Source organism: Hippopotamus amphibius, chromosome 17, assembly GCF_030028045.1.
Source record: "Hippopotamus amphibius kiboko isolate mHipAmp2 chromosome 17, mHipAmp2.hap2, whole genome shotgun sequence".
Lineage (NCBI taxonomy): Eukaryota > Metazoa > Chordata > Mammalia > Artiodactyla > Hippopotamidae > Hippopotamus > Hippopotamus amphibius.
Window position 1 is genome coordinate 24621188 of NC_080202.1, and position 19197 is coordinate 24640384.

A 19197-nucleotide genomic window follows, 5' to 3' on the forward strand; every position below is an offset into this window, starting at 1 on the left:
TGCCTGTTTTGGACATTTCATCTACGTGGAATGATACAATAGATAGTCATTTTGTGTCAGACTGTTTCCACTTGACATTGTGTTTTTGAGGTTCGTCTGTGCTGTGGTGTTTATCAGTGGTTGAGTCTTGTGTATTGCTGAATAGTATTCCATTGAATGGATATACCACATTTTGTTTATAAGTCCAACAGTTGATGGACATTCAGATTTTTTTCACTTTGTGGCTGTTATGAATAATGCTGCTATGAACGTTTGTGTACAAGTCCCTGTGTAGACATACGTTTTCAGTCTCTTGGGTAGATACCTAGTAGTGGCATTGCTGGGTCAAAGGATAAGTTTATGTTTAACTGCTAAACTCTTTTCCAAAGTGGCTGCACCATTTTATATGCCTGCAAGCAGTTTAAGAGGATGTCAGTTTTTCTACGTCCTTGCCAACATCTGATATTGTTAGTTTATTTGGTTATAGGCATTCTAGAAGGTGTGAATTTGTGTCTCCTTGTGGTTTCAATTTTCATTTTCTTAATGACAGTGATGTTGAGCATCTTTTCATGTGCTAATTAGTCATCTGTTTATCTTCTTTGGTGAAATGTCTGTTCAAACATCTCTCCAATTTTTAAGTTGGCTTGTTTGTCTTATTATTATCAATGAGGTCAGTATGCCAAAATTTTTGATTTGTTCTATTTTTTGCTGAAAATCAATCTGTTACTGCACACTGAACGTTTTCCCTATCCTATGTATCATTTAAGAGTATTTTCTTAATATTTCCCTGACTAGTCAATTTTCAATCCTATTTTTGCTTTGTGTTTCTACATCCCTTAACATTTTTGTATGTATTTTGTTTATTTGTTCATAGAGACATAGAGAATGATGTTTACTCTTTCTAGGTGGATAGTTCTATGAATTGTGTGTGTGTATAATTCTTTTTTTAAAATTATTTATTTGTTTATTTTTGGCTGCATTGGGTCTTCATTGCTGTGCGCCGGCTTTCTCTAGTTGTGGCGAGCGGGGGCTACTCTTCATTGTGGTGCGTGGGCTTCTCACTGCGGTGGCTTTTCTTGTTGCAGAGCATGGGCTCTAGTCATACGGGCTTCAGTAGTCACAAGCAGTGGGCTCAGCAGTTGTGGCTCGTGGGCTCTAGAGCACAGGCTCAGTAGTTGTGGCACACGGGCTTAGTTGCTCCGTGGCATGTGGGATCTTCCTAGCCCAGGGATCAAACCCACGTCCCCTGCATTGTCAGGCGGATTCTTAACCACTGCACCATCAGGGAAGCCCCAGAATTTTGACACACTAATGCAGTGTAACCACAACCACAATGGAGTAGTGCCTTTCTCAGGACTGAGTAGTCTGAATCACACTTTAGGTCAACCAGATAAGAATGTCTCCATTTTTAGAAGAACCTCCCCCACCAACCTTTACTTATCAAATGGAAATTTATATAAAATACACATACCATAATACATTTTTCTCTTTTTGTTCAAGGCCATTTGTAAAATCTCTTGCTTTTTTTTTTTTCTTTTGGTAGGTATTGATTGGCAGGTACGGCCTCCTTTATCAGGACTTCCTACTCTTGGTAAAATGTCTCTCAACAAGGAGTTTCATTTTAACACTTCCATTGCTAATTTGGTCATCCTTCGTGGGAAAGATGTACATAGTGCAGATCTGGGTAAGCAAAGTTAAGGTGAAAATTAAGATGTACATTTTGAACATTTACATGGTACCCATGGTTTAAAAAATAAAAAAGGAAAGAAAAAAAGAAAGAAGTTCCTGAATTTTTTCTTTAAGAAAGGAAAATAATAACTACATGTTTCAGTAGCAAAATGTAACCATTGTATCAGTAAGTATATGACTGGATACCGAAATAGAAGAGGTGTAAACAAGAGACAAGTTTAATTCTTTCTTCCTGAATCTGGTCTCTCTGTCATCCTCACCTTGTGGCTTCATCCTTAGTCCAAGACATATGTTTGAGCTGCAGCCATCAAATCACATAGGAATAAACAAAGAAGGGCAGGCCTGGTCTTCCTGGAGTCACACACCACACTTGTGTTCATATCCCTTCGACTGGGACTGAACCATGTGCCACATCTAGCTGCAGGGGTGGCCATGAGCACAGTTAAAATTTGGCAGTCCTGTTACTAAAGAAGAAGGGGAGCACAGATACTGTGGGACAACTGATGATCTCTGTGACAAGCATTGTTAAACATTTTCAGGAAGTTGAAAGGGCAGTACTCTTATTAGCTTTGTGTTTCTATGGCAAGTCTCTGGGTTTATATTATCCTTATCCGATGATTCCAGCAGCATCGACTTGGCTGCTTCTAGCTGTGATATAAAGAAAATCAATCTCATCTGTGTAATACCCCTTAAATAAAAAACTAGTAATAATTAAAAAGAGATCCTTTCAAGTCAATCAGGTGGTGCACTTTGTGCATATTCTTCATTTTAGACTTTAAAATAAGAGAATGAATAAAAGGATATAGAAAGTAATCTAACTTCCAGAAATTTACCTGCCACAAATGTTGCAGGTACACAAAGGTGTTCTTGCAAAGATGTTCACCACAATATCTTTCACACGAACAGAAATGTGGGAGCAACCTAAATGCCCAACAGCAGCAAATGTGTTAAAGAAATTACGATATATTCATAGAAGGTATTTAAAATATGAGTGATATTTTTTGACATGGAGAAGAGGTTCACAACCTATTGGTGAATGAAAAATGCATATTACGTAAGAGCATGTGTATAAAATTACAAAAGAGGCTCAGCAGACTCTTCATAGTCATTACCTCTGAGTGGTGGCATTTCAGCTGTTGAGTTGACTTTTAACTTTTCCTCTTAATACTTTTCTGAATGGTGTGAATTTTTTTTTTTACGATGAATATGGATCATTTATCCAAAAGCAATATAAAGTTAGTGTTAAAGGTCAAAACAAAAGATTTCTGGCAAAAGGGATGAGAAGATGTCTGTTTCTTAATTGGTTTCCAAAACTGATGATTTGTGATGTAAACAATGGCTTGTTATTTTACCCTAGGAGCATTTAAAGATCCAGCTCTCTATACCTCCTGGTTAGAGCCTGTTCACGCTTTCAATGTGTGGAAAACCCAGCGAGCCTTTGGCAAATATGAGATGTCTGCAGCATTGGTCAGCAATAGCCAGTTCTTAGTAAAACCACTCGATATGATTGTGGGCAGAGCATGGAATATGTTTGCTTCAAAGTGAGTAAAAAATAAATCTACAAACCTTTCCTAACCTTAGGCAGATACTATACTGTTAAAACACTAGGTAGGATCTGGAGTGTCTTAGTTTGTTTGGGCTGCTATAACAAAAATAGCGTAGACTGGACAGCTTATAAACCACAGAAATTTATTTCTGACATTTCTGGAGGCTAGAACGTCCAAGATTAAGGCAGGTTCAACGTCCAGTAAAGACCCACTTCCTGGTTCATAGGTGGTGTCTTTTTGCTGTGTCCTCAAATGGCAGAGTGGCAAAGGAGCTTTCATGGGCCCTTAATCCCATTCATGAGGGCTCCACTGTCATGACCTGATCGCATCCCAAAGCCCTTGCCTCCTAATATCATCACCTTGGGAGTTAGGATTTCAACGTAGGAGTTTTGGGGGAACACAAACATTCAATCTATAGCATGGAGTAAGCACTTTGTAGGTGTGAAACTTTGGGCATGTTCCTTCAGGCATCATTTCCTTTTCTGTACATTGGATCCAAAAGAGAGGATATATGTGGTGAGGATTAAATGAGATAATAATGTAAAAAACCCCTAGTACAGTGCCTGACTAGTAAATGCTTAGTAATTGTTCCCTAGTGTTGGTGTTGTTGTTGACTAAATGAGTAGTTTCTAAATGAAATGAAATTAACGTAGAAATTTCACTATAAGGCAAGGACAGTAAGACAGTGTTCCAGAATAAGAACCTTAAGAATGGAAGAGACCCTGATCTTGCTCAGTAAGAAATATTGCAAGTTCAACTCCACTTGATACCAAGAAATGTCTACTTGATTACTAAGAAATGTGTTACCCTGTTCCCTAACCTCTGCCACAGTTACTTAATGTCAAAGCAGAATTCCTCAAATGATTGGATAAGCCTGCACTTTGATTAGCTAGGATTCCCAAGGGCCCCCCATCCTGCATGTGGCCATTCCATAAACCTCTACTCCTCGGGACTGTGAACTCTCTGTCCTTTTCTGGTGTAGTTCTTGTCCCACTCTCATTAAATGGTAGCAGCGGGACTTCCCTGGTGGTGCAGCGGTTGAGACTCCAAGCTCCCAATGCAGGGGGCCTGGGTTCAATCCCTGATCAGGGAACTAGATCCCACATGCCACAACTAAGACCCAGCGCAACCAAATAAATAAATAAAATATTTTTTAAAAAAATGGTAGCAGCTATTAGTTCATCAATGTAATTCACGTCTGCCCCTATTATTCTTTTTAACATGATTTCTCCTGCCTCAGAACATTGTGGGGTGTTGGGGGTATTAAGAGGATCACCTGGCATAAGTGCAAATTAAGTATTGCCTGGAAAACACTTGGGAGGCTTCACTTCATCCCTGGAACTGGATCAATGTGTTTGTACAGTTTCGCGCCTTAGATGAAACTTCTCAGGCACTTCTTAGAATTTATATTGAACCCAGTCATCTCCTGTAGGGTGTTGAATATGTGCTGGGTAGACAGCCAGATCTGAACATGCTTCTTTTTCCTATATGCTGCTGCTGCTGCTTGTTTTTGTTTTTGTTTTTGTTTTTTTTTCCCGGCTGTGCCTCAGGAGGCTTGCAGGATCTTGGTTCCCTGACCAGGGATTGAACCCAGCCCCGGCTGTGAAAGCGCTGAGTCCTAACCACTGGACTGCCAGGGAATTCCCCTCCTATGTGCTTCTCACTGTTACTCTGTTGGACACTAACTAGACAGGGAGCTTGACACAAACTTTGAAAGTCTGCTAACCTCTGGAGTAAACATCAAAGCAAAGATAAGACTTTTGAGAGAGTCTGTCATCTTCAAATGTTCATGAGCTAGGAAAGACCTATTTCTTATTTGATTTTGAGTTATTCATTTGCCCAAGATTTTTATTTCATATTTTCTGTTTCTTTCACCAGAGCCTACATTCATCAATATACAAAATTTGGAATTGAAGAAGAGGATTTTTTGGACAGTTTCACATTGTTAGAACAGGTTATTGCTAGTTACTGCAACCTCTGATTTTGAACAAAAGGGAAAAATCACCAGAAGTCATTTTGGACTAAAATACTTGCAATACTACTTTCTCTGTAAGGTTTTCAAATTCCTATCTGCTAATGTAACAAAATTGAATGCTGATTCCTTCTTCATACTATAGGCACAGAAAAGGAGGAAAATCTTTCATGTTTTCCATGAAAACATCTACTTGAAATTTTCCTTCATAAGAAAAAATATTGGCACTTCTTTAAGGAACTTTGGGAACACGTTGTTGAGATGTTAGAACTCTGGAACTATCAAAAAGGGAAACTTCCCTCTTTATCCCAAAAAGCATTCACTAAATATGACCTAAACTTTCATAGCACAAATTTAAGCTAAGAAATTGCAAATTTGTATTTAAATATATTCATCTTTGAAGTGAATGTTTTGAACCACAAGAGGGAGCTGTTGTCAAATGCTACAGTGTGAACATCTATTTTTGAATGTTTTATTCTATAACAGGGTAAGATTTTCCACTTTAAGAACCTATTTAAAACAAAAGTCAGGATTTTCTTAATAAAAATGTATTTCATGCTTAAATACAAAAGTAAATAAGCAAATGTTTACTTTGTTTGCTTTTCTTAAATTTCCTGGGCATCAGAAAATTGGGTTTTTCTTTTAGATCTTAGAATGCCAGAGCAGAAACTAATTTTATTAAACTAGCGCTTTAAAATTACTTATAGGTATTTAGCTGGTGAGGAAGATGGTTATATTCTTTTCACTCAAAGGAATAAGAGCTTTCACCAAAATTTCACTAACTTGAGAAAATTATCACCAAGGAAATATTGTGCTAGATGAAACTGACACATAGAGTTGTCGGTTTCATTCAGAAGAACAAAACACATTTGGAAATTGGCAATGGAGTTTGAGGGGAATGGTGTATTTCAATAAAAACACATCACATGCAATGTATTAACAAATGTAAAATGGGAAACAAATAGGAACATTTGCCCTTTCTGCCAAATCTACCAGTGGCGACTTATTTTTATATGGAAAAATGACAGTTCACAGATTCACTGGTTTCTTCCTTTCCTTTCCATATGGAAATGATTACCTTTTTGCTGTTTTTCTTATCAACTGTTGCTATGATTTAAAATACTGAACCATATCTTATTTCTAAGGAATGTAAAAAGTGGTCTGTTCAGCTGCTAAAAGGCACACCCACTGCTGTATTTTGTTAACCCAAGAAAACTTGAAAATAATTAGATCGTAATTTTTACAAAATAAAGTTAAAAGTAATAAAAGTAATAGTTTAGCACTGCAGAGATCCAAAGACTGAAACAATTTCCCAAAGCATTAATAACATGTGTGACTGAATTACCTCACTAGGGGGTAAGCTGATTCTGAGGAACTTTGCTACAAGTTAAGCTTAAAGAAAGTCACAAGTTGAAATCATTTTATATTTGAGAATAGAATGCATGAGGTACCAATGGGGACAAATATATTTCTAATTTGGCATCTCATGGAATCAATGGCAGGTGACTGTTAGAAATAAACTCCAAGTAGACAGCCCTGGGTTCACTCACTTATGTGAGTTGTCCCGTTTTTATGCACGTTATTATTTAATGCACAATTGCATTATTTGGTATGTGTGGGTACCTAAATATTTGCAAAATTGTTTTAAATGTCTGCATGGAAATTTTTTTCTTGTCTGTTTGGAATGATATAAAATTTTTGCTATTAGAGTTGTGATAACTTAAAAGTTAACACAAAGAAGTTGATGCCAAAGCTTCAAAATAAGGGGTGGCATTGGAAATGTACTTTGATTTGTATGGAGATAATGGCCAGTCCAGCCAGGACAACATTAGAATCATCACTTCCTGGGCATAGAGATTCAAAAGCTTTGAACATGTAATTTCTTAGATTACTGGGGTAACTGGCGTACTATGTGTCACTCAGACATTGTCCCACAGAGCCAAGATGCACCCCTACCGGCAATGAGTACAGTATACGTTCAAGCCATTCCTTATTTTCAGGCCTTTTCACTCTCCCCCGTTTGTGCTTTTCTTAAGAGCTAAGTGTTAGAACCTGTTTCTTCCCGTTCATTCCCTCTTGCTTCTAGCTTTGTGTACTCCCCCACAAGCCCTCACCCGTACTATTCAACTGGCAACACCTTCCTCCTTTCTTTAACCTGTCACTTAGAACTCAGCAAGTGTGCCCACAATTCACTGTTCTTAGTCCATTCATTCATTCACCATACAGTGCCAGGCACTGGACAAATGCTAAGGATACGGGGATCAAAACCACAGAGTCTAAATGAAGACGCTTACAACGTACTTATGTTTCTTTCCATGTCTGGTGCTACAATTCTAGCTTCCTAATTGTTGCTTATTATCCTACCCATGTCCAAGTTCAGTTGTTTTTTTTTTTTTACAATAAAGATGTGGCACAAGGTAAAGAGCAATGAACTGGGACCTCCAGTCTAGGCTTTAAATTTGTCTGAAAGCTCCTCACTGTAGACTCTGCTCTGCAGTGCACATACCAGTGATTCTTCTCCTGACCACCGTGTTTATCACACTTGCATTCCTGTCCAAAATTTTGTTTTAAAACATGCTCCATATGTTCCCATCCCGCTCTTCTCTTCCCATGAGCTCAAGGTTTGGCAGTCAACCCTTTCTGGTTCTTCCACGTACCTTCCAAATATGGCTTTGCCCACTAACTTGTCATTTTTGGCAAATAATCAGTTATTTAATTTAAGAGATATGGGCTCATCTGTATCAATCACATTGTTTCCTATGGGTTTTAGGAATGTGAGCTAAGGAATCTGGCTTTATATTTTTAACTAAATAACTTCCAACTCCTACATTCTGAAATGTCTCAGATGATGCAGTGTCAACCTTATTAATAAATGGAATCCCATCTCCACTAGCAGGAATGTTAAGATAATGTAAATATTTTAAGTTTCTGCAGAACACAGTGTCGGGTCAGTGCTGGAGAAGATATGGCATTCGAGGGAGAAGAGGGAAAAGAGAGAAAACCCTAATCATTTATACTCTAGGGAGCCAGTGAAGTGGGAAGAGATGAAAAGGAAGGTCAAGGGAACTGATGATGATCCCAAAGAACCTAATAGCTTACAAGCATTAAAAAAAAAAAAAAAAAGAAAAGAAGAAGAAATACTTGATGGTTTTTGAATGATGGACTTTTTACCTAATGATAAAAAAGCTAAGAATAGCTTAGAAGAATAGCATAAAAAGAAACAAGAAGCTAAATTACATGTCGCTTACCCAATTAATTCTGTCTTACCTGAATTAATCTGCTTTGCCAATGATGGAGCCAATGCAAGGCGTACTTTTGTGGCTCTCTTGTCCTATTTGGATGTAATTATTTACAAGGTAAGTACACAAAAATTCAAAGATTTTTGTCCAATCTTTTTGTCCAATATTGGCTGTCCAATAGGTAGCCATTAGCCACATGTGGTTAGTGAGTGTAAAATACATATTGGGTTTTGAAGATAATCTGAATAAAATAATGTAAAATATTAATATCTTAAATTGTGGAAATAATATTTTGGACATCATAGGTTAAATATGTTATTCAAATTGGTATAATACCTGTTTTTGTAACATTTTAAAGTGTAGCTACTAAAATTTTAAAAATTAGATATATGGCTTGCATGATATATCTATTGGACAGGGCTATTGTAGACGTTTCAGGAGCAAAATCCTGGGAACTGTAGAAACTGGAGTTGAACAGAGCTTGTCCTTACTAGTTGAGAGTTCCTGGGAACGTGATAGTAAGAAACATGACAGGGGGAAGAAAGATGGAAGTTTCCTTAAGCAAAGCGGCCTTTGCTTAAGCTCGGCTCATGTGAACAGTGTGAAAGAGGCAGGATAGGAGCTTAATTCAACAAACATCCATTGAACACCTGCAAGGAAAGACACTGTGCAAAGATGGGGAAATTAAAAAATGAGGTAAACCTGGCCCCTGCCCTTAAGGAGTTCACCATTTGGTATATTCCTTGCTGCAAAGCATATGCCTGGCTCGTGTAGAGACTCTGTTTGCTTAACATATCAATATAAATGTCCGAAAAACTATGGAAGTGATGTAAAGCTGCAAGTACAGACACACGATAAAGCCCATTAAAGCATATTAGCAACAGATCTCACAACTATTAGATATTTTGTTTTGGAAGTCATCTTATATGATATGATTAAAAGCCACTTAGGGCAACATAAACTCAAACAATATATTAAGAGAGGGAAAAACTGCCTTTGTTTGCAAGTCCTTGCCTAAAATCTAAATTCCTTGTCCTGGAATTCTAAGCCTTCTAACGTTTGGCCATTTCCCCTCTTCCACTGTTCCCTTTCTGTGTACTGTTGTAGCCGAAGCTGACAGAAATGGCTGTTAAATGTGGTTATGAGAAACACACAGATTTGTCTATATGGTTATGTTTAATTTTGTTCAGGAAGGACAGGGATGGAGCTATCACTGACCTGAAGATACAGATGAGAGACACGCCCCAGTGATCCTGCCTGCCCCAGCTCTGCCCCACTGCTAGGACCCCAAGACCAAGAAGAATGGGAGGCTCAGAATATTTTTGAGCAGGACTGAAAGGACACACGCTAGATTTCATAGTAATTTCTTTGGGGTAATAGCTTAGGGGATTTCCTTTTTTATATTATGCATTTCTTTGGCTAGCATGTTTTTTGGTTTTTTTTTTTTAATCCAAGCCATAAAAACCCAACATAAAGATAAAATAACTCAAATGATTTTTAAAAGGATATTCAGACCTGGAGACAGTTTGAAGAATGGAGGAATAAATCAAATGCATCAGAAGGTAGCAAGAAGAAGTGGAAGTACTAAGTGTCCTCATTGTTCTGTAAACTATCACATAAACAGGGTGTAGGAACTATAGGATGCTGCGGGTTCAGTCGGGGCAGAGGAGGAAGGGCGAAATGAAAGACTAACTTTGGGGTTCTATTGTCTCAACATGTTCTTCTAATGAACATTGTCTGTTGCAGGGAAGACTAGTAAATATATCAAACACAAAGTCTGGGAGCAGCCTGAGAAGAGGTGTATTAAGTAGGAATTTGTTTATGTATGAAAGAACCTTTTATTTCCTCCTTGCAGAGAACAGAGATGTATTTTATGCTCAGATTCTTTATGTTTGAAGAAGAAAATGCAGAACATCTGCAAATTTCTTTGATCTCTACATTTTTCTACAAGCACTATTTTTCAGCTTCCTTTTTTTTCCTTCTTCTTCTAAAATTGTGCAAAGCACTCGCACACCTGTGCTTTCACCTCATAGGCATCTCATTTTGTCTGATTCCCTCAAAAAGCCAGGAACAGTCACACCCCAATTCTCCCAAGCTTGAAAAACTGTTCACCTTCTTGAGAGTGTAATACTCAAGTTTTGCGCCTCTCTTCTCTACCAAAGGATTATTACACAAGTCTCTCCTCCTGAACTCTGGTGCTGCTGGTGAGTCGTATGATTGTGGTCATATGTCATTTATTCTGAACTCCGACCCAGCCAGCTTCAATGAGCATAACTCATTTACTGAAGCATGTAAACAACCCCAGCACCAAAGCAGCCAAATGGGAAGCTGCCTTCACCACATGCTCTAGAAGGTGTAATAAAGCCGTGATTCTGCCTTTCGGCTTGGCAAATGCAGTTGGGAGGATGCCCTCGTACTTACTTGTGAAGACTAATGACATCTGGGTTCTAGGTGGCTGCCACTGCTGTCTAGGCTAGCACTACTGGAATCTTGGACTCTAGTAGAAGTATACAGGAAATCACATTGCCAAACTTTTCTCCTTATAAAGACAGGCGATCTATCCAGGAATTACCATCCTCCCACTTCTCAGAGGGAGGAGCCATTGGTGAAGCAGGCAGGATGCAACTGTGGAGAGGAATTTTTAAAGCAGTTTCCTGTGGCTCCAAGGTCCATTCACAGTGCCATTCTTCAAGAACAGTGCTACATAACAAGGTGAGGCTTAGATTACCACTTACAGGAAAGTACAGAGGATGTACTACTCTAGGGGATTCTCTGAAAAAGTCAAGTTTATTCTCCGGCAGGGAGTGGTCTATGGGTGGCACGTTCACTAGGAATTGAGGTGTTAGGAAAACTGACATACATTCCTATATGAGGCCCCACTATTCTATTGGTATCTTCCCTTCTTATGTTCAAAACAGAATAGTGACTCTCTCCCTCAAACTTGGTCCTCCTCCCGTATTCCTGGCTTGGTGATCAACGGTTATTGCTGTCTCCTCAGGGTCTCTGGTTGCTCCTTCATGTATGCTCCACCTCCTCTACTCCACCATTACCTGGATTCGACTTAGGTAGCACCTCCTGCCTGCCTTTGAGTCTCTGCTGCTGCTTCACCTGGCCTATTGCAATATCCATGCAGGAAATACTCAGTGTGTGTGACCCCACCCTGTGCTTGGCTCTGAGCACACAAAGGGGAGCACAATACTGCCTGCCCTTATGGGGCTTAGGTTCTAGAGGAGGAAACAGCAAAAACAAGAAAACAGACCAACTCGTGAATTATGTGTAGGTACTTTAAAGGAAACAAAATGAAGCTAGGCAGAGAATAATGGAGGTGGAAGGCTCACTGGCCTTGTTTCACACAGCTTCCTCACTGGTGCTTTCTGGGCGTCTCTCACAGGGCTTTCCCTCGCCCCACCCCTACCTGGCAATTCAAATGCCACATCCTCACGAAACCTTTTCTGATCCTTCCTAGGCAGCAGTTTTCTTCCTCTTCCCAGTTTTTTTCTTATGGCCTTCCTCTTACTCTAAGTTGTAGTTACCTGCATATTTGCTTAACCCCCAAGAAGACTGTAAGCTCCTGGAGGGAGATCATTTTTCAACAGCTTTGTCTCTTCGCTATAGTACCTTAAACTAGTAGAGATTTAAAAAGTAAATTAAAAAAATTTTTCCCCCAATGTGGCTAATACCACTACTGGCCTTAACTATTTCATAGGGTTGCTATGAAGATCAAATAAAACTCAAGATGTGACAATGCTTTGAAAAAGAAAAAAAGGTCTGTACCTTTGTACAGATTGCTTTGTAATCATAATTATAGCAAACATCACTCCGTGAACCTGCCCACACAGGATGGCTAAGAGCAGAGCTGGCTTTTCCAGCTCTTGGTATAGGGACACACAAAGGCTGTTCATCTCTTTAAATGTAAAACTTTTTTGGCTGTGGCCTTGATTTTCTGCTGTCTCCCTTTTCCCATCACCTACCTTGTGATCACAAGATGAAACAAGTAAGCAGACGCTTGGACTTTTGCACTGGACTTTACCGCAGAACTGAGTGGCTAAGAGCCAGGACACCTAGGCTTGAATTCTTGCTCTACCTCCTTGCTTCCTCTAGCAAATCACTCAGCTTCTCTGCCTTAATTTCCTCATGGGGCTGTTGGAAGGATTTAATGATTAAATACAATACACATAGAACAGCACTGAAAACAGTGCCTGGTACAAAGCAAGCAATCATTATCAAAGTTACAGTAAATCCACTGTGCTTCCTGGTACAGGGCACAGCAGAGGAGGTTCCTGGGAGCTAATCTTTTTTTTTTTTTTAATAAATGTTTTATTTATTTATTTTATTGGCTGTGTTGGGTCTTCGTTGCTGCACACGGGCTTTCTCTAGTTGTAGCAAGCAGGGGCTACTCTTCTTCATTGCGGTGTGCGGGCTTCTCATTGCGGTGGCCTCTCTTGTTGCAGAGCACGGGCTCTAGGTGCGTGGGCTTCAGTAGTTGCGGCACATGGGCTCAGTAGTTTTGGCTCACGGGCTCTAGAGCGCAGGCTCAATAGTTGCGGTGCACGGGCCGCGGCATGTGGGATCTTCCTGGGGCAGGGCTCGAACCCGTGTCCCCTGCATTGGCAGGCATATTCTTACCCACTGCGCCACCTAGGAAGTCCCTGGGAGCTAATCTTGATTGCTGGTGTTGTGTGTGTACAAAGAACACACAGTGGAAGGGACACGGGAGTGGGAAGGGGCTGGTGCAGGGGGCAGAATGGAGCAGAGGTGTCTGAAGAGCCTCAAGAGTGTGGCCAAACCACGTGAGGTTAGGTGGAGAAAGTCTGGCTGCTCTAAGAGGCTTAGGACTGTCACTCAAGTGAAAGTGATTCTCAAGACACTCCGAGGTGCACTAAAAAATGAAAGGCAGAAAAAGGCCTCTTCACCTTATTTTTTGGCTTTCATCTTTTTAAGTAGTAAAAAGAGGTTGAGAACAGCAAGGTTCTCTGGTGACGTGGAGCGCTGGGCTTTAGCACTTATTGTCAAGAGAAGTGAACCTGAGCCGCTCTGCGTTTCCAACACAACCTGGTGAGAAGCCAGAGAAAGACACGAACAATCATTCCCCATCTTTGGGGAAAGGCGGAACCCATTCCTCTTTTTAAATCCCAAACTGCCTCGCTCCACAAAAACAATGTTTCCCTCCGTCGGAAACAGACCGGGACACAATTAGGCAATGCTGCCGGGCTGGGTCAAAGTGGCCTGAAGGAAAAAGCTGCTCATGCTCTGTTCCCTAACGGGGGATAGATGGCATCAAAGGGAAATGACGCTGGGGATGAGGTGGGGGTGGGGGTGGGGAGAGAAAAGCGGCCTTCAGAGGCCTCCTGGGATAAACAAGGCTTTTCCCCAAAGGGCTCTGGGTGGAAGGGCATCAAAGCGAGCTGTGGATTCTCCTCCCTGGAAACTCTCAGGAGGCGGTGACTATTAGCTTCGATAGGGGGCCCAGGGGGCCCTCTCAGCCAAAGATGCCCAGAATAAGCCCGAGTCTTCCCCTCAAGAATTCGGGAATGTGGTTTCCAACGCAAACAGATACTACGCTGTAGAAATAGTGCTGGAGTGTGTCCAAGCCTTCCCTGGATGTCCTTTGAGTCATTTGGAAATGGTTAACAGATGGGTCGAACACCTGGGCTGATTACCCCAGAAGGGGATTTCCAAACAGACTCCGTGCTGTAAAACCATCTCTTCCCTTCCCAAAGCAGTTCAGTTCCACTTTCTCTGAAGTGTGCCCTCAAGATTCCAAATTTTCTAACTCCAATTCTAGGCTTACTAAAGTTAGGGCAGCAACTGCTGCTGACACAAAGAAACAAGGAGCCAAGCAACTCTGTGCTTTTTAAAAAGGTTTATTTTAAATTAAGAGGAACAGATGTCCAATGTTTCAAAAAGCCACACATTTGTGGATTTGGCTGACAAACCCTCTAAGCTGCATTTCATTTCTGTTCCCAGAGAGTCAGCCAGCCACTCAGAACTGACTCACTCTCTCTGGGCCACAGTGTGGGCCAGTATCCCAACTATAGAACTAGAATTCCAGATTTCAAATGAATCCAGGGTGTTTGGGTAGAAAGCAGGGGCCATCTAAAACAACTTTTTTTCCCCTTTTAGTAGTATCAACACCCACACAGCAAACTGTAGAGGCTAGTAGGTCAAAAAGAATGAGCAAACAGTTGGCACCTGCCTGTCCCAGCGCCACACAACTCTGAAGGCAATGAGTAAGCAGCTGTCCAGAACAGGTTTTTGTTATAATCCCTCTTATGAGTACTGGTTAAATATGCAAATAAATGTAGGTTATTTGCTGCAATTCCTCACCCTCAAGGCAAATGCACTACCTCAGGTGAACTCTTGGCCTTGCTGGGAAGGGAGGGACGGGAACCCAAGCCCCTGACTACCAGACACAAATGAGTCAATTGCTTCTAGAATTTTAAAGTACATTATGTGCTTTCTTTTCTTGTTGTCTTTGAGAATAAAGGAACAAAACACTTCACATGCAGTGGTTTTGTGTAGCATTTCATTTACTATGTTTTGTGAATACCAGAGCTTTGATCATGTGAGTTACAGATGAAATGTTACTTGGCTTTCAAAAATGGCTATTTTAACTTTTTGTGAGCACATTAATAACTAATTATTTTTCAGTAAAATAAACCAATCTTGTGTGTTTTTCTAACAGGAATGAGACTTTCAGGTCTATTGAGGAGGACCTGGCATGCCACCAAATCAAATTTTTCTTTTACTGTTTAAAATCTCCTTACACCCAGCAAATCTCACTGGATATTCCAGATGGAGCGTTTCCAACAAGGTATTAAAAACTGATCATTCCCTTTTACTTTATCTACCTTCTAGATTTTTTAGTATGAACTCTCTTTATAATAAAAATAAATTAGCAAATGTTAACATTTAAAGCTGGTAAGGTTAGACAAGTATTTTCAGTTATTCATAGTAAATTCTGTGTATCTGTGCTTTGTATCCTAACTAGGCTAGCTGCGGGCCTGTTTTTATTTTAGATAGGTAAGAAGTAGATTTTTTTTAGGGAGATGCACATTCCATAGACAGACCGCAGTCCATCTTGAAAGGCAAGAGCGGCCATGGGAGAAACACTCCACAAAGTGTGGGCCATTTCAGAAGGGGAGAGGCCTGGGGACCTATTTTTAGATTTAAGAAGGTTTTGGTCTTACTAATCAAGTCATTAGTTCAGTAGTTTCTGCATATCTCTTTATTAATTTGTATCCTGGATTTAGTTAATAACTTTAGACAGAGTATATCTACTCCCAAATGAGGGCCTATATGCAGACAGCATTTAAAATCCTATTTTTATTTTTGGAGTAAATGCAATGTTGTCAAATTTTTAACATATGTAGCAAATGCTGTCTTTGATGAATTAAAAAATTGCTAACATACTAACATTTACAGCTTCTTTACATTTTATCTGATCTAATCTTTAGGAAAACCTGGCTATATATCTCTATTTTTATAGATGAAATCTAGGCTCAGTTAAAAACTTTCTCAAGGTTACATTATTTTAGAGGCAGAAATCTAAACCATCATTAACAGACTAGTGCACATGGAGGCAAACAGCGGGTTTCAAAATATATGGAAAGGCTTTTTGATGCCAAAAATGTTGGGGACTCCTATGAGTTCTTTACACACGGGTCAGTCAAAACACAGTTCACCTCAGTTTACAAGAGGGCAATCAGTTATTTTTTTTTTTAGCTTAATGCATAATTTGTATTAATGAACCATTTTGAGTAACAAGCCTCAAGCTGTCCTACTAAAGCTACAGACTGCATAGAGCACACTGGGAACACAGGCTGAGTTTGTTTGTAAGGAGTACACGCTACTATGTACACTGAATTAACTAGTGTAATTCAGAAATGCCAGTTGCAGCCTTGTCTTTTTCTGGATTTTTAGAGAATGGAAATAGTGGCCATTATCCAAGTGAAATTAAAATTCTCCCTTTCTTCTAAGCCCCACACTCTGGATTATGGTTATACGGAGAATACAGAAAACAGTGCACATTCCCACATGGCGTCGTTTGAGGGAGGTGCTCCTCAGTACTTTAGCGTATAAACCCTGATATGTTGCACTGTATTGTATTACTTGAGAGTCACTGAGTTGAGACATGATAAAACGCTGCAGATATATAAGGCACAAAATGAGACAAACAAAGTAGAGATGGAATCAAAAGGATTTCTAGGCCCTTTTTTTATTTGTAGTAACATCAAACCATCCATTTACAAATTTTCTGGTCTCCAGTCAGCTGGAATTAACTAGGCATGGCTTTGGGATCATGTTGTTTGCGTTCACGTTGGTCGATAAAAGGAAGGAACAAACCAACCGCAGGAACAGAAGGGTAGCACACTGCTCCAGCTGGAATCCAGCAGGGTCACCTGAGCATGCCACACCTGAACACTTAGTGGAGGGAAGGAGGAGAGCTGCTCTTCATTTGTTTTCAAAGCAAATTCATTTGAAAGCGTGAACAAGTCGTCATCATGAGTCAAATGTATTATAATCACTTAGACTTTCTGCCTAAGAAACAGGTCTTTGTTTTTATAATACTTAACCCTGAAATAAATTTACCAACAAATCCCAAAGATTTAGTACAAATCATATTTGCTTTCCTCCTTCCTTTCTTCAGACAAACACCAAATAAAATGCAGGTGAAGGAGATGAAACACAACTGGAAGCTGATTTAGAGACTTACACTAACCCTAAAGAATCTAAGAAACTATATTGGTTATTGTGAATCTATTTAAAATAGAGCATTTGGGTACTGCTTTTCAAGTAAGTGACTGTGGTACTGCTGGAAAGTTTCGGGGGCGGAAGATTGTTAAGAAGTAACCTTTCCAAAACCCACAAGGCAGGTTGCTCTTCATTTATTTAGCTTTGATCACAGAGACTATCCCAGTTTTCCATAAAATCCTCTTGATACTGCTACAATATCCTGGCATAAAAGATTCAAAGTGCCACTAGACATAAGGACCAGCTGTTTTTTTTTAATCGTAAACCATGATGCTGGGTAATGTTTGAATGGGAACATTTGATATGGATGGTCAGATGAAAGATACCAAAATGTCAGACAGCCCATCGACTGCTGTTGCCATGAGATTCAACAGTCAACATCAGTCTGATAAGCTACCCGACAAGGTGGTACAGCCATGGAGATGTCACGACGGTAGGCAAAACAAGCAGACATTCAGCAGGATTTGATAAAAGACACCAGGCATTTCAGGCCTGTTGAGATTTAAACCCAATTCTACACTCAACATAATGTCAGTACCAATTTTCCTAAAGGAAAAAAGTCAAACTGTTTATTTTTCTCCCAAGCAAAACAAAATGACCAAGTTCAACCAGAAACATCCCAAAGGAAAAATCACATAAGAACAAAACACTTACAGAAGAAAGCCAAGAAAATTAGGTTACATATAAAAGTAGATTTCTGTCTGTTAAAATGAGAGTACGTGCTGAGATAAAAATTAATAGGTATGAGAAAGCTTTTTTTTAACAAGTTATTTTTCTCTCCATGTCCTTTGATTTGTATACTATCATCTCTCCTGTTTTCACAAACTAAGAAGTCCCCTTGATACAGCGGTCCCTAAGGTGCCATTTCAGCAGTGTGTAGCCAGCTGCCTAATTCCAGCCCAACAAAAAATGCCTTGGTGGTGGCCCTTTCATGCAAATAAATGAAGGCTTAAGAAAGTGCGGGTGGAGGTGGATATGGCAAGGCTGCATGTAGTTGGTAGAAGCTAAAAGAAAGTAAAAAAATCAAAACGCTCAAGAAAACGGACACAATTTTGGAATGATCAAAGATGTCTTTATAAAGTTTTTTCATGACTTCATTCTAAATATACAGAATAAAAAATGGTGTCAGCTCATTTGTGAGACACCAACAAGATTTTCCTTATACTGTCTCAAAATGGAAAGATCAGTTTCCCAAGAGGGTGTGCAATGCATCATAAAATGGCCTTTTTTCGCAAGAGGGAGAGGAAGGGTTGGGCAGGATGGCATATTAAATTTTATCATGATAGACATGCAAGACTGTTATCCAATCTAATTTATATACACTTTTGATGACTTAGAAAAACAAAGAAGTCATTTGTGACAAGCCTAAAAAAGCCTGACATATTTAACATACTTAGGAACTACTTTTTTTGGAATTCTTTAATTGTACCATGTGGGCCTTTGAAAGTAACACACAGAAGGCCAGTTTCTGTTAAGTTTGCTGCTGAATATTACATTCCACCCTAATAAAATACAATTTGGATTGAATCGAGGGTGGATACCTTACCTTAACAAAGGAAAAGTATGTCAGTGCGAGATATGGACTAAACTGCTTTCAGGGAAAAAAAAAATTAAAATTGATACAGGTTGGAAAAGGGAATTTTCCTTCCTTCCTGGTTTGGAGTCCTCCCAATTTAAGGCAGAACCCGTCCGTTTTAATTTTTGCAGGTAAAAACTTTTTCTGCTTATTTAGTTTTCTCCTCTGAGTTCAACCGCTGCTGGATTCGTTTGGCATAACTTTGTGCCATGGAGTTAATGATGGACAGGACGAAGTAACACACCATTACAACAACCAACTTCTCAAACAGCCAGGACAACCAGTTTTCTCCCTGCAGGAAGAAAGGCAGAACAATCCACAAGAAATGCTTCATTAGTGCAGTAGTAAAAAGAGGGTCATCTTCCATGTTTTAACAAAAATAATAAGAACTTGGAGCTTACAACCTATAAAGCCTAAACAATTAAAAATGAAAAGTCTTGT

The 19197-nt window shown here is 39.6% G+C and overlaps 2 protein-coding genes and 1 long non-coding RNA gene across 8 annotated transcripts in view; 1 reads left to right on the top strand and 2 right to left on the bottom strand.

The window, feature by feature from the left end:
• The window catches only part of TUBD1 (tubulin delta 1), a 47094-nt gene that overhangs the window by 17133 nt on the left and 10764 nt on the right, over positions 1 to 19197 (top strand). For 3 of the 4 annotated variants that reach the window (XM_057714284.1, XM_057714283.1, XM_057714285.1), the window contains 3 exons: positions 1523 to 1663; positions 3026 to 3209; positions 15112 to 15240. In XM_057714284.1, coding sequence (XP_057570267.1) covers positions 1523 to 1663; positions 3026 to 3209; positions 15112 to 15240 — 454 coding nt within the window. Of the gene's footprint in view, positions 1 to 1522; positions 1664 to 3025; positions 3210 to 5093; positions 5714 to 15111; positions 15241 to 19197 lie in introns of those variants that run through there. The other variant, XM_057714286.1, reaches the window with a different exon arrangement.
• LOC130839808 (uncharacterized) lies at positions 1571 to 10927 on the bottom strand. The gene is made up of 3 exons (XR_009049905.1): positions 10848 to 10927; positions 8455 to 8518; positions 1571 to 1659 (listed from the first exon to the last, which is right to left on the bottom strand). It is a non-coding gene; the product is annotated as an uncharacterized LOC130839808 (long non-coding RNA).
• VMP1 (vacuole membrane protein 1) overlaps positions 16615 to 19197 on the bottom strand; it is a 107751-nt gene continuing 105168 nt past the window's right edge. For all 3 annotated transcript variants that reach the window (XM_057714289.1, XM_057714287.1, XM_057714290.1), the window contains exon 12: positions 16615 to 19048. In XM_057714289.1, the coding sequence (XP_057570272.1) occupies positions 18905 to 19048 (144 nt within the window). In that variant the 3' untranslated portion in view covers positions 16615 to 18904. The remainder of the gene's footprint in view (positions 19049 to 19197) is intronic.